Source organism: Falco naumanni, chromosome 6, assembly GCF_017639655.2.
Source record: "Falco naumanni isolate bFalNau1 chromosome 6, bFalNau1.pat, whole genome shotgun sequence".
Classification (NCBI taxonomy): Eukaryota; Metazoa; Chordata; class Aves; order Falconiformes; family Falconidae; genus Falco; species Falco naumanni.
Genome location: NC_054059.1, coordinates 20,820,958 through 20,836,256, shown reverse-complemented (window position 1 = coordinate 20,836,256; position 15,299 = coordinate 20,820,958). Strand labels below are relative to the sequence as shown.

Below are 15,299 nucleotides of genomic sequence, written 5' to 3'. Positions count from 1 at the left end.
CACCCAAGAAAGAAATATTACCTGTAGCAACCTGATTAGAAGTACAAGCTTCCACCTTTAATAAGCTCTTTCTTGTTTCTTCTGAAAATGCTTCAGAAATTAAGGATTCATAATAATATGCTCCTGTTGGTGGCTTGATAGTAAGATTTTTCAATGGAATGCCCTTTTTTAACGAAAAATCTGTATGTTATCTGATTTTTTTGTTAGACTCCTCAGTCCATTGGCACTGAGAAATTATACCTAAACTGGACTGAGAGTCTTGATGACAGAGTTTTATCCTAGGTTCTAATTCTCCTGTGTTCTTGGTAAGTGTAGTTCATTTAGGTACATATATTTTCTTTTTGTTACTCTTAAGTCAGCTTTTGGCCTTTGCTTTACATTTTTAGAAAATGAAATATTTTTGGACACCAAAACAAACAAGATGGGTAATCTCTCTTAGGAATGCATGTTGCCTTTATAACATGGCAGAACAGAGACAGTTTTATCTTAAGGATGCGCTGAACTCAATATATATGCCAAATTACTTTGATTATGAATTTTAAACAGACATTACAGGAACAGCTATTTTAAGCTGCTAACTCTTAAGAGGATGTATTTGCCACATTCACATGAAATAGTCTGAATGTTTTCACCTGCTCTTTCTTTAATCACATGGTATAGACTACTATTAAGCTAATAAAGGATATCTCATAATTTCAATAAATGGACAAAAGTATACATTTAAAAAAAATCAAAGCTTTTTCCAGAAAGGCTAAATATATAATAAATGCATAGGAAGATAAAATTTCAAATATTCATTTCATTATTATAGTTTTTATTGGATTAAAATTATCTTTTTTCATCAAATGTATAAATGAGAAAATTTAGGCCATTGATTAATGGTGTAAGGTATTTCATATTCTCAGATGCCAATAGGACTCACGTTTTAGACAGACTGAAAATCAGACTGGAAAATAATGGTTTCAGTTAATTTTAAAAAAGGGAGCTATTCACAATCAACAGTCACATATAAAGCTTAGACAAAAATAATCTCGCTTTTAATAGAAGAAAAATTTATTCCTGCCTACCTCACAAACAAACATTTTCTGAGAACTTATCTCATAGTTTACTTGTACAGATTTCACCACATAGCTGAGTATGTGTCCTTGAAATGTAAAACAATTATATTAAAAAAAAAAGATCTGGGAAATAATTTCATACACTTACTCAAATATCAAAATAAATGTCTTTCTGACACTATAATGACTGTATGGATAAGATGTGGGGAAACTGCTATTACAGTATCAAATTGAGGAAGAAGCAGAAAGTAAAAGAACAAAAGACAAAGGAAGAAAAAAAGATAAATGAACAAGCATAGTCTACTTAAAGCAACCATGACAGGTGTACTAACATGGTCAAGAAAAATTATTTATGCCTTAAGGTATGTAATATAATTTTACATTATTTAGCTAATTAATTTCCTGAGTGTTCATGATTATTTTTTTTATATATCACAGTAGGAAAAAAACAAACACATGGGTTAAAAAGTTAAATTTAGTTTTAGTTGTAGATACAGTTAGTTCAATATTTTAAGATACATAAAATAATTTAAGTAGTCACTGTAAGTTCCAAATAGCACCAACTGACAATAAAAATGCTGTAACTTGTGAAAATTATTTCTGAAGGAGAGATTTAAATAGCTCAACCTTCTCAGCTTATGAAGGAGACTGAGGTGACTTGGTGCTTCAGAAAGGGGAATTATAAGGTTAACAAAAGGCTTTTTACTCTGTTGAGGGAAAACATAACACCCCTACTGGTCACAGAAAGATCAAACCAGACTAAAAAAATAGGGAAGACAGAACTATATATTTAACAGTGGCCATGTTAACCACAGAAATAAACAGTCAAGAAAGATGGTGTAATGTCTACTTGTTGATGTTTTTATATCAACTGGATTAGTTTCATGATAATAAAATTTAACAAAACACAAATTATTGCCTCAGTAATAATTAACTGGAAAGTACAGCATCACTTACGAGCTAGAAAATAAGTTTATTCTGCCTTTTTTATTTTATTGATTGCTTTTACAAATTTTCATTTCTAAATTTACTCTAAGTGACATTTATAATTAAAAACCCTGACTAAAAGTACTATGCATCCAGGAAATACCACAAATGCTTTTCAATTATGTATAACATGATTTCTAAGAATGTGTAGGAAGCACAGACATACACTAATGTGCCAACTCACTGAAATAAATCACGGAAAGTACTACTTTACCTAGCAGTTGATTTTACATTATTTCACTGATGGTTTTCCATTAGTACACATTTATTTCAGCAGCCTGTATTACAATAATTGTTTGACTTCAAAATTATCTGTTAGTTCAATACTGATTTATTCAAGGTACTCAAACACAGCAAATACCTAATTTCTGGTACCTAATGGTCAAAATACCTAATTCCTCCATGAACCTCTCTGATAACTTGTCAGAAATAGCATACTTAATTTGAAACACACTACAACAGAGATCTGATTCTTGCTGTAAAAGTCAAACACACCCATTAACCCAAGTTTTGTTTTGGAAACATTATATTCTCTTTCTAGGAATTTTGAAATTAATATTTAACTTAATCAGATTAGTTTTAGTAGAGAAAAAAGCATTGTGTGTTTCTGTCTTAAATTGAAAACCAACGATATTAAAACAACCTTCTTCTATTGTTCTGGAAATAAGTGAAAGCTAAATGAGCATAGTACATAGGCTGTAAATACACAAAAGCAGGGGATACATAATCACACCTTTTAAGTCATTCTGTGTACATTGGTAAGTTTTGTTGCTGAGAAGAGCTAGGTTTTCATCCCCTAGTGAGACTGTTAATGATGCTTCACCTCTGAGGTGAAGCACTGGCATAAGATAAATCATACACCCTGCAACTTTCACTGAATATGTGCAGTCTTTGTCTATCAGCATAGGTGAGGGCAGAGGGATGAAGAAAAAAAAACTTCACAATTGAGAGAATGCATTTTTTGCCCTATGGCAATGCCATCGAGGAACAAGACAGAACAAGTACTGAGTCCAATTACATCCATTGGGAGTGTTGATTTCCATGACATCAACGTTGCTGATATGACACAAACAAAGCAGACAAGGCAAAGCATGCAATTGTACTGTAATTTGTTCTGGTGGTTTTCTGGGCCATTTTAACCAGGTCTCCTCTCTAGAAACTCTGAAAGTATAAAAAAAATGCCACAGGTTCCCTGAGGAATTGAGAAAAAGCTATTTTTATTGATGAAATCAACATCAAAAGATCAAAAAACGAAACAAAGGAACAAGAGAGGGGCATAAAAAAGGAGGAAAACAACAACAAAAAACAAAAAAACCCACTCCTAACTCTTTACTCTATACCTATTGATTTTTAGATTTTTTAAATGTTCTTTAACCTTCTTATCTAGCCTGACGGAAGGTGGGACAATAAATATGAATCAAGGGGAAATTCAAAGACCACCAGTTAGGTATACTTTTTATACTACATTGTTTTACTTATACCTTCAGTTTGCCATGCATTTTAAAACTGTATTTAGGTAATGCATTCAAGCATTTAATTCTAAGACACTGATTTAACTTTATTATGTTAGTGAGCTGATTTCCTTGCCCATGTTAAAAATCAGGGTAGTAAATACTACAAAAATGCACGTTAGAAAGATCTATATTTGAAATATTTGATGAACAAATAAATGAACTATGCATAGTTTTAATCTAATTGGGAGTTTCAATATTTTAATGAAATAATTTCTAATAATTCTGTTCGCCTCTTCTAAAAGAAAACAATGAACAGGAAATTAAATTGGCTGTTCGCTAGTATTGGTTTTGTCTGACTGCAAAAGGCCAGGTTAACACCAATAATATAGCTATGCTAAGATGATAATAAACATGATGTACATGTTATATGCAATGAAAAGAGTAAGTAAAGTATCTGTATGCTAACTGTAGAAAAATCTGATAATCTGAATTCTTACTAGGAAAAGGAAAATAAGTCTTTATGCTATTGTTTAAAGATGTGTGTTGTGATGGCTCCCATACTGGCTTACTTTTGAAATGCCAGCGATATTGCTAGACATGTTTGGTTAGGCAATAAAAAGCTCAGCTGTGCACACACAAAGGAGCACCAAGAGATGATGGTAGATGGGAGACAGAGATACCACCTATCCCATGCTCCTCCCAGGACCATCACAGGTGCCATCAACCCATCACAGGTCCATCTCCACAAGCTGGAAAGAAGAAACCCAGAGGGTCCTGGGCAAGTGGAGAAACCCTAATACCCAAGGTAGAGATGCATTCTCTACCATGGCCTCCCTGGGGTTGTTCCAGGTGATCTGCAGCCCCAGGGGCTGGGGGACACCCCACACCAGGAGCTCTGCAGTCACATCAAAGACCAAGTGAGGTCCCTGCTCAGGGGTACAGGGCTCATTGTGGGGTACAGGGGAAGAACATTTTGGGATTGCACAAGACTGATTATGGAGTATTTATGGGGGGAACCAACATCAGGGAATGGGATGGATTCAGGTGGTTTGGGGAGGAACAGATATGCAAAAATACAGGAATAGAGGAATGGAAGGGACTGATTGCATGTAAACTGGGGCTGGTCATTTGTCTGAGCATGCCCTGTGCCTGACCAGTGTGGTCTGTCCTGTTTCCTGGTTAAACTCAATTTCTAATGCTTTTCCTGGGTGATGGACTCTCTGTGCATGTGTGTGTATGGGAGTCTTAGTGCAGCAACTGGAGTCAGACCATGAGCTGAAGGGCTAAATATCTGTGGTGCGGCACTTTGAGTGTGTGTGGGTGTGCAAGTGAACATGTGAACGCTTGAGTGAGTAAGTGAAGTGTCCTGGAAGCTAGAGGAGTGGGAAAGCACATGTCTTGGAGGGTGAGGCACCTGGAGGAGGTGGCTACTGGAGGGGCTAAAAGGTCCCAGATAACTGCTTAGAAGACCATGGGGCCTAGGGGTTGACTCGGACCCACTTGCCTGTGTGTGCTCACATGTTGGGCTGAGTACCAGCAACGTCTGTGGGCTGCAGCCTCAGAGGCTCATATGCCCTAGTGCCAGAAGCTGGGGAGACTGTGAACCAAGGAAGCTACTGGGAAGATTGTCTCAGCCCTGCTGCTGGAGGGACCCACATTGTCCATGCATTTATTTCCTACTAAAAGATTTTATAGAAGGAGGAAAGCCAGAGAGGAAAAACAGGATGAGGCTGTTGGTGCTGTCTGTGTTCACGAGTACTGAGTGAGTCTGTCAGCATTAATCTGTATGACCAGATGTAACCAGAGTATCATACATGTATGGGTTATACATGTGCTCCATGTGTGTATGCCTGCTGGGAATACAGCACTGTATTCCGACTTCTGGCTGCATCTGTGTGCATAGGTCTGCTGGGTTCAATAATTCCCAAATGAAGAGTGTGCACTGCTTCTTTTCAGAAGTTCTTTTTTTTTTTTTTTTGGTGTAGGTTGGTTGGAGTTTTTTTCTAATTCACACAACCTCATGACTAGATAAGAAAATTAAATAACAATGGAATTGTCTGTATGTTATTGTTACTAAATAATATTTGGGATTATTGTAAGGTAAATCTGATGAACTTCAAGAAATGAAGCAATTTTTGCTCTGTAGGAGCTGAGTGACTTGTTTGAACTAGAGCAGAATTTAGAGTCTCAAAAGAGTAAGTAACAATAGGTACTATTTAATTTTCAATTAGTTTGACTACTGCTGCTTTTTGGAAGCAAAACTAAAGTCTCAAGATTAAATCTCTCACTTGTAAAGATAGGCCAGAACAGAATAGCGAAAAATGTCAAATTAATCTGCTTCAATCAATCTTTCAGCTGTCCAAAATTGAGTTAAACCTGCATAGCACTAGCTTTTATCAATTCATAACTTAAATTCATTAACTTTATAATTCATATTATTTTGCTACTATAGAAGCAGTTAAATTTAGTATTACTAAAACTTCAAAATACAAAAGATTCAAAAGAAGGTTTTTTACTAATGAAATAAGAGGTCTGAGGCACATATCAAATATTAATTATTTTTCATCCGCCTAAACGATACAGACTGATATATCCAGATAGAGCCAGAAGCAGCTGCTATCTGCATGGGAAAGGAAACAATGCATAACTCTTGTACGATACACCATGAGGAGAGATCATTACCTGTAGTGACTTCCAGGACTGAGGAATTCCAGTCCTTCTTAACCTAATTCTCAGTGAAACCGCTATAGATATGTGGGATCAAAACAAGTAGATTTATACTAAAAATATCAAATTAACAAAAATACATTTGTGTCTTGGGTTTATGTGGCAAAGGGCAGGGGTGTGTGTGCTTACAGAGGTAGTTTCTGTGAGAAGCTGCTATTAGCTTTCCCTATGTGTGATAGAGCCAATGCCAGCTGGCTCCAAGACAGACCTGCCACCGGCCAAGGCTGAGCCCATCAGCGATGGCGGTAGCGCCTCTAGGATAACGTATTTATGAATGGAAAAAACTGCCATGCAACAGCAGCCAGGAGAGATGAGTGAGAATATGTGAGAGAAACAAATCTGCAGACCCCGAGAGGGGAGGGGGTGCTCTAGGTGCTGCAACAGATTTTCCCCTGCAACCCATGGTGAAATCCATGGTGAGGCAAGCTGTGCCCCATGGACATTAACAGTGGAGTAGATATTCACCTGCAGCCTGTGGAAGACCCCACACCAGGGAAGGTGGATGCACCCAAAGAAGTCTGTAACTCAGTGGGAAGCCCATGCTGGAGCAGGCTCCTGGCAGGACCTGTTGAGACAGAAGCCCACGCTGGGGCATGTTTGCTGGCAGGACCTGTGACCCTGTGGGGGAGCCATGCTGGAGCAGTTGATAAAGAACTACAGCTCATGGGAAGGACTTATGTGTAAGAAGTTCATGGAGGACTATGTCCCATGGGAGGGACCCGACACTGGAGCAGGGGATGAGTGTGAGGAGGAAGGAGCAGCAGAAACAACCTGTGATGAACTGACTGCAACCCCTCTTACCCATTCCCCTGTGCTGCTCAGGTGGCAGAAGTAGAGAATTTGAGAGTGAAGTTGAGCTCAGGAAGAAGGGAGGTGTCGGGTAAGAGTGTTTTAAGATTTGGTTTTATTTGTCATTGCCCCACTCTGATTTGATTGGAAATAAATTAAATTAATTTCACCAAATCAAATCTGTTATTCCTGTGATGGTAATCAGTGGGTGATCTCTCCGTGTCCTTATCTCGACCCATAAGGTTTTCATTGTATTTTGTCTTCCCTATCCAGCTGACGCGGAGTGAGTTGGGCACCTGGTGTCCAGCCAGGGTTAACCCACCACAGTCCTTATGATGCAATCTGCAAATGCACAAGCTACCACTTTTTGAGGAACATCTACTTGTAATTTTGTCAACAACATTTATATCTGACAGGTATTAACACTCTGTGCTATAAGGATTCTAGAATACAATAACTTACTATCTGGCAAGGTTTAATAGGCTGCTTTCATTCCATAACTAAGGTCTGCAATCAAAATTACTAATTTCTTAATTTCCCAAAATCAATGGAGACTATTATTCTTGTGCAGCATATAGCTTTACCACACATGCACAAAATCACTTTGTGAATAAACCAAGCAAACAATCAAAAGACAGCACAGACTGATTTTAAGGGACTGTTCCTTCTAAAGAAGAAGCAAAAGAAAGCAGACTAAGTAATGTAGGAAAGCAGAGTCCTGAATACCCTAAGGATGTTTCCCAAGATCTATCAACCGTGAGAAAACAAGAATCAAAAAGATTCTTGGGGGTTGTTCAGATCGGCAGTGAGTTCTCATCTATTAGTAAAGTCAGTGTTCAATGGTTACTTCAGAAAGTCTATCTATTTATTTTAACTGTCCCAAAAATAGGATAGTTCTAGTATGCATCAATTCCAGCTATATGTAGGCATTCTGGAAAAGTCCGTTTACAGTATTGGGAATGGTTGCCCAGAAGACAAGCTCATGTATTTCACCGATTTTTCCTTTCTTTTTTTTTTTTTTTTTTTTTTCATGGTAGGTTCACATAATTATTTTACATAAGAAAGGCACCTAAGATGGAAATATCTGTCGAAGTTGTTGCATTTTAGCAGAAATAAGCTTCTGAAAACGTAAGGGAGAGGCTGACAGACCTGACATTTTAGTCTGGAGAAGAGAAAATCTGGGGAGGGGATCTTATTGGTGTGTCTTAATACTTTGTGAGATGAGAGGGTGTGAAGAAGATGGAGCAAGACTCTTCACGGTGATATCCATTGACAAGACATGAAGCAATAAGCACAAATTGCAACGTCCAGAATTCCACTTAAAAATAAGTGAAAGCTTTTTTACTGTGAGGGTAAACACTGGCACAGTTGCCCAGAAAGGTAGTGAAGACTCTGACTTTCTAGGTACTCAAAACCCACCTGGACATAGTCCTGGGCAGCTTGCTTTAGGTGACCCTTCTTTGAGGAGGACACTAGACTAGTGGCGCTCCAGAGGTCCCTTCCAACCTCTGCTATTCTGTGATTTGTGGTACTAGTAGGCTTCTCTAGCTGTAAATATCATGGTTACTTCCGTTTACAATAAAATCCCAAATTATTGCTTAGTTCTCAAATACACATGTAATAGAATTATTAATGCTGTGTAATAAAAAGCAATTACTGAAGCTGTTAGATTAACCATATTTTGATATCACTCTGGATTTTGATCTTATGTGTGTTGAAAGTCTGTCTCCTAGGCTTTAACACAGTTCATAATGTTTATATCACTAACATAGGAATCTATTACGCTGCTATTGACCCTGATAAGATAGATAGCTGTGGCCGATGTAATTCACATAACCTTGTATTTAATACAGTAAATTGTATACACCTGTATTTTAAAACGATGATTTAAATTAAGAAATTTCCATAATTGTAAGAATCTGAATTGTGATAAGATACTTCCACTTGTCATTCACGAGCTGTATTACAGATGTCAGGTTTACCCTTACACCCAATATATGATGTATTATGCAGAGCAACAGATATACTTCTGAAATAATATCTCCCCAGATATTTCCCTAAAGTTCTAATTCCATGGTGAGTATTCAGCTAGAGATAAGATATATTGAAAAAGAACAAAATTTTCCAGTGTTGGTTACTCTATCCCAAACTTCCTTTGTTATTCTGTTGATTCTTAGTTTACTGGTGCGTCAGCAAGAGAAGCCATATTATTTTTGTTATCTCTGGTTAATAGGCTTAAGACACAGAGTTAACATAAACAGTGCATTTAAATTCATAGTCATCAGCAGTGGTATTATATATGCATCTTCAGTAAACCTTGTAAAAATACGTTGTAAGTGCCAAGGGTTACAGAATACATATTACTGTTGAGTTGCCAAAATAAAATGGAATTTCACAGATTTCTTTCTTTACAAAAATTGACAGTTTTGTTTTTTTTTTTAAGAAAAGAATTATGTATGTTAAATTGTTTTACACCCATTACACATTCATGTCACAGTCACCAGAAACATATAATTATTGCAGTTTATTTGTAATTTCTAACATCATACAGGCATTATAGTTTCAGGAAAAAAGGGTGGTCTAAACTCATAAATAATGTGATGGTGTGTGGAGTGAAATGATTTAAAATACCTATGTAAACACAGAATTCAAAAGCACAGATAAATTAAAAATCTCTTCTATTTTCTATATAACTTCTGTATAAAAAGTGTCTTTGATCTTGGAAAATGATTTATGAAGTACAATAATCAATAAAGGTTCCATTCTAAAAAATCTGCATGTTAACGAGAATCTAGGTTGAACATAGGCAACAACTGACAGCATCACTGACATCCTCTTTTCTTTTAAATTTGTATATGTAAATCTAAGTAGGAGCCTGAAATACAGGCTTAGCTACGCTAAGGATGAGTTACATTTCCAGATGATGAATGCAGCTTCGGGATACGAGTTAGATTTTGAGTAATGAAGGATGACAATGTTTAGATAGGGGTATGCCTTTGTGTGGAATTGACTTTCTGCAAGTTGCATTCCAAGCATGGTTTTAAAACAAAGATCAGACTGAATGTAAAACAATTGCTTATAGAAAAAGTAAGCAAGCAAATACATACTTAGAGCAAACTGCAATGTGAAGCACAGATACTTTTTTCAAAAGTAAATCCTTAGAGATACCTGATCCCAACAAGGATAACAGCGACTTAGTGTAGAAGCACTAGTAGTGTGTCAGCTTTTTGCTGCATTCTTGGTTTTTAAACATAAATTTCAAATTTTACCACCACTTTAGCAATGCTTAAAGGCAAAGGTCTTTTTTGATGCACTTTTCTAGGTTTCCTACCTTGGAACTGAGCATTAAATCCCTTTCGTCGGTGGTTGCTGTCAGACGTAAAATGGAGTCGTAACCAGTTCTTACTGCTGATAACAGGAGAAGGTAGATTCATACCAGTCAACCTGGAAAATGAAAAAAAATAATCTTATATAAATGGTGGAAAAATTCAAGTGTACACTTCTTAAAGAAAAAAAATATTGTTGTACTGTTTAAAATGTATTTGGCAACAGTGATTCACTGTAATCTAATCTGAATTTATTTATTACTAGTTAAGTAACTATTATGGAGAAATTTGGGTTGTTTCCCATTACAGCTATCCATTTTATGTTCAAAATTTGTATCTTTAAACTACTTCTTCATAATAACAAAAAGCAATCTTGTGAATGCATGTGTGTGTGCATGTGGTTTTGTATGTATGCATGTGTAAAATCATTCAGCAAAACACAAGCATATTTAATTATGACAAACCTTCATCACCTGACTCCCTGCTGTGTCAGTTACCTCACAGAAAACCAAATCTCAGGTATTAAAAAGGATAAGTAAGTGTTATGGGCACTAATTGACGTTAGCCTTGGTTGGTAAATTATTGGTACATAACTATCCTACTAATACTGTGATTGTGTATATTAACTTCTACCCATATTTAATAAAAAGGAGAATTTTAAGCACAACTGAATGCAAGTTAACCAGCTTGCACTAACTATGCATATTGTGGAGAAAGTATGAATACAAAAACTTTCCTAATATCTTGGACCAAATTGGGTCATAGCATAGTCTGTCATTGCACCACATTTGTTAATATGAACATACTCAAGTGGTTGCCACAAAGTACCTGATATGGTCTAAATTCATGTCTTAGTTTACTAGATGGCTTGTGTGTATGACCACAATCAAAGTTTCAGATATAGGTGGGTTGTGTTTTTTTTTTCCTTCTTTCTGAATAACTCTGAAGAGCTACAAGAAATTATGTTTCCCTTTTTCGAAAATTTTATTTGAAACAAAACCCAAAATGATCTGTATCAGAAATTCTCAGCTAAGATACAAGTTGTGTGAGGTTAGGTTTGCCAATACTAAAGTAGACATAGCACATATGATCAAGAGTTAAAAAAATCCCCAAAACTGAAATCAGATTTTGTCTCTCTGAAATTAAACCATGTAGTGACATAGATGCCTTTTTCATTGCACTATTGCAATGCTACATTGCAGAGTTTCATCAGATATCCTAGATTACTAAGAAACCCATCATGTTAGGAAATACTGATGCTGGAAAGTCTCTTTAGAGACATGGCTGATTGCCCTTTCTTTCTGTAATGGAATAAGATTGACATACTTAAATACAGAAATTCTTAATAGATTTTTTTTTTCATTAGGACATACAAACTGCATCAGAGACATTTCATTCTCATTAATAATCTCATTTTCTTCATCTGGCTGTTAACAAAATAAGGAACAAAAAAAATAAACTATTTAAAATTATTTTAACAGCTTTGATGGAAAGAAAGAATAGATCATTTAAAGGAGGATTTATGCATTTCAAAATGTTCCAGCTGGCTTTCAATAGTTCTTACAGGTGTTGGTCAAAATATTCAGCCCTACATATGTTTCGACATCTCACTCTAATGGACTTTTATACTATATATACCCTTTCATACAGTCTTTAGGCCATTTTAGAGCATAATTTATTTTAGAAATTACTTAGATCAGGCATTCTCAATATCTCTTCACTAAAGGCTGGCATTTGCTAATAAGCTACGTAGAATTTGGATGTACCTGTGGAAACTTCTGTGATATAATTAAAAGGAAAAGGAAAAATAAAACCACATGTGGAATACCAAAAAAACTTGATTTTCTATTAGCTATTAGCTATTGACACAATACATGCTAAATGTAAAGTTTTTTACTATATATAGTCTGCAGTTCTTATCACTGAACTGATAACTCATTTGTTCAAGTACGCAAAGTTATCTCCTAGAAATACTGATTTGGGGGTTGGTTTTCTTTTTTAAATGAAATATACATGTAGTAATATTCTATTTGTTATATCCAGAACTCCAGATTTCTAACTTTGCAAAACTGGTTGCAATATTAAATTATTATATGAATTAAATTGTACATTAATAAAAGAGTAAATTAAAATAACTAGAAAAGCACATTCAAGGCAGGTCTTTCATTAGTTAAATTTCTACTAAACAGATATTTCCCAGGACCAAATACACACAAATATTTTCAGATCTGTGCAAACTCCACAAGGTACAGCTAAACATTCTCAAATCTTCCCATTATACTATGAAAGATAATGTTAACAAGTAGGACACTGAGAGAGAGAGTACTTTGAGCAAGTTATTTTAACAGAGTTCTAATTTAGTTGTATGATTCCTATGCTACTGAGTACTGGAGAGGAATGTGTTCTTTATCAGCAATGCTGTTTGTGTTTTAATTGAAAAGGGTGAAAAAGTTAAATATAACTTAGTGGCTAATTTAGTTGTAAGGCTGGTTTAGGAAGCAAGCTTATAACCAATGTACCACACACAGTTTTTTCTGTTAAAATTTCAAAACCTCTTCACTATAGTACCCAAATTCAGAAATGACAACAAATCCCAAATGAGACATTAGACTGGAATTCTGTGGCCCATGTGTGCATCAAAGGTGGTGCCCCAACACAAAATACTTCATTCTGTGGCATTCACCATGTGCAGGTGGGACTTCCCATGGACAATGTCAGAGTTTCCATTAATGGCAGATCTAAAAGTTCATGTAAAATTATTCTGTACATGTTAATTGACCATTTACCTGGAATTTCTGGAAGGCAGGTAACTGTGTGTGAAAGAGAAAGGTGGACATGATTATTGCTGAAAGTGTCAGATTGCCACCTGAACTGCTACAACAGGAAGATCTGTTAACTCACACAACGAAGGTAGTATGAAAAACTGATTTATTTCTTTCTTACTTATTTCTAGGTCTTTTTTATCAGAGAAAAGGAGTCAAATAAAATATGTCCATCACACAGCAAATGTCAAAACACAGCAAAATATTTAATAACATTACAGGCGTGCTCCTCAGAGAAAAGTAAGAATCAGTACTATCAAGGACAGCTTGTTTCCAGCCCCACAAAGTGGAATATTATATCTGCAGCAAAAGTTGCAGAATGTGGGGGAGATGTCCTAAAACACATGGTCATTCATTTTTCTGGTATACAAAATGCAGCTCCATGCCATGGGGAAGGGCTTGTAAGTCATCTAATTGAGGCCACCAGTAGAGAGGCTGGACACTACTGCTCAACTAATAAAAGACAATGATCTCTGCCAGTCCCATAAAGAACACCACAGTGCTGCTTCTGAGGCTGCAGAACAAGAAGGAATATTCCTTTGAGCTTTACCAATTGAAAGGTGTATCATGTACCACAATTTCTGACTAGAGTGCCCATATGCTCTCAGTGTGCTGGTGTTAATGCAGTCTGTGTCCTCTGATTCAGTGTAGCCTTTACTGTTATGAGCTAACTTTGATATTGAGCATTCATGGAAAGCAAGCAGTTTAGTCACGTCCGTAATAGTTAATTGAACAGTGGCATTTCACATCTATACCTGCTGGAGATTCTACACTATTAAAGGTTATAGCAGCAACAACAAATAATAGAATCTTAGAATCACAGAATAGTTTGGGTTGGAAGGAACCTTTAAAGATCATCTAGCTCAACCCCCCTGCCGTGTGCAGGGACATCTTCAGCTAGATCAGGTTGCTCAAAGCCCCACCCAACCTGGCCTTGAACACTTCCAATGATGGGTCATCCACAGCTTCTGTGGGTAACTTGTTCCAGTGTCAAAACACTCTCGTCATCATGACACTCTTCTGCCCATGACTGATTAGCGTCTCCTGATCTATCCTGGGCACACTGTAGGCATTAGTCTAAACTACAGAGTCAAAATAAGCATTGTGAATGTGACCACCTCTTCTAACACTAACATGTAGGACTCAATCATTCTGTTAGGTGTAACTAAAGCAAAGTTGTCCCTGCTTCAAGTGGGCACCCACAGTATTAATTCCTATTGTACATGAATAGAAACAGAATATTTTTAGCACAGATTAACTCTAAAATCAGATGTAGACTTGGAACTTTGTATCGGGAAGAAATTATTGAGATTAGATAAACAACAATTTTCTTAATATCAAAGTTCTCCTTTGTAGCTTTCATGCTTTAATCCTTATTATTTCTCCAGTGCTGTCTAAAATGAATATTGATTCTTGCTTCTTTTTTAACTGAAGACATGTATTGTTTGCAGAGTAATACAAATGAAATAAAAGTTCAGTTTTGTTCTAGTTCTGCCTCTGTTCTGAAAAGGGTAATGCTTTTCAGAAACTGATTTTAAGGCCCAGCATATGATAGCTGACTTGTCTAGGAGAAGTGATATCTAATCTAAATTACGTTAATAGAGTTTTCATAGACACACACATACACATGTATATATAATGTTATTTGGGCATTTTCTGGAAATACTTGGTCTTGTTTGCAGAAGTGTTCAATTTTCATCTCCACTACTGCTGTCAGCTGGTCCCTTAGCTTCTGCCATCAGAGAGGTAAAATTGGTTATCACTTGGAGAAGTAACAGGTTTGAATACTCTGTGCTAAACACTATTTGAGGCCATGCACTGAACCAGGGTTACAAGAAAGGTAAAATAGCTGTTCATCCACTGTGTCAATCGTTCAGTGACCTGATGAAGTGCAATCCCATGAGAAAAAACAAAAACTAAACAGAACATAATTTTTCAGATAACATTGTATAAAGATGGATTTACCTTAGGGCTCAGGATGAAGATTGCACAGGAAAGCTAAATTCTCTCATTTCTACTTACTATATGTTGACCTGTACTCTATGGAACAAAGCCGACTTCCAATAAATTCCTGTGCATGCTGCCTGCTACCACATCATGAAGAACTAAAGGGCATGGTTTTGAGAGCTTTATAGT

At 36.3% G+C, this 15,299-nt stretch overlaps 1 protein-coding gene across 1 annotated transcript in view; it reads right to left on the bottom strand.

Moving 5' to 3' along the window:
* The window catches only part of CSMD1 (CUB and Sushi multiple domains 1), a 1,211,070-nt gene that overhangs the window by 467,306 nt on the left and 728,465 nt on the right, over nucleotides 1-15,299 (bottom strand). Inside the window, exon 6 of the mRNA XM_040599137.1 lies at nucleotides 10,347-10,459. Within this exon, the coding sequence (XP_040455071.1) occupies nucleotides 10,347-10,459 (113 nt within the window). The remainder of the gene's footprint in view (nucleotides 1-10,346; nucleotides 10,460-15,299) is intronic.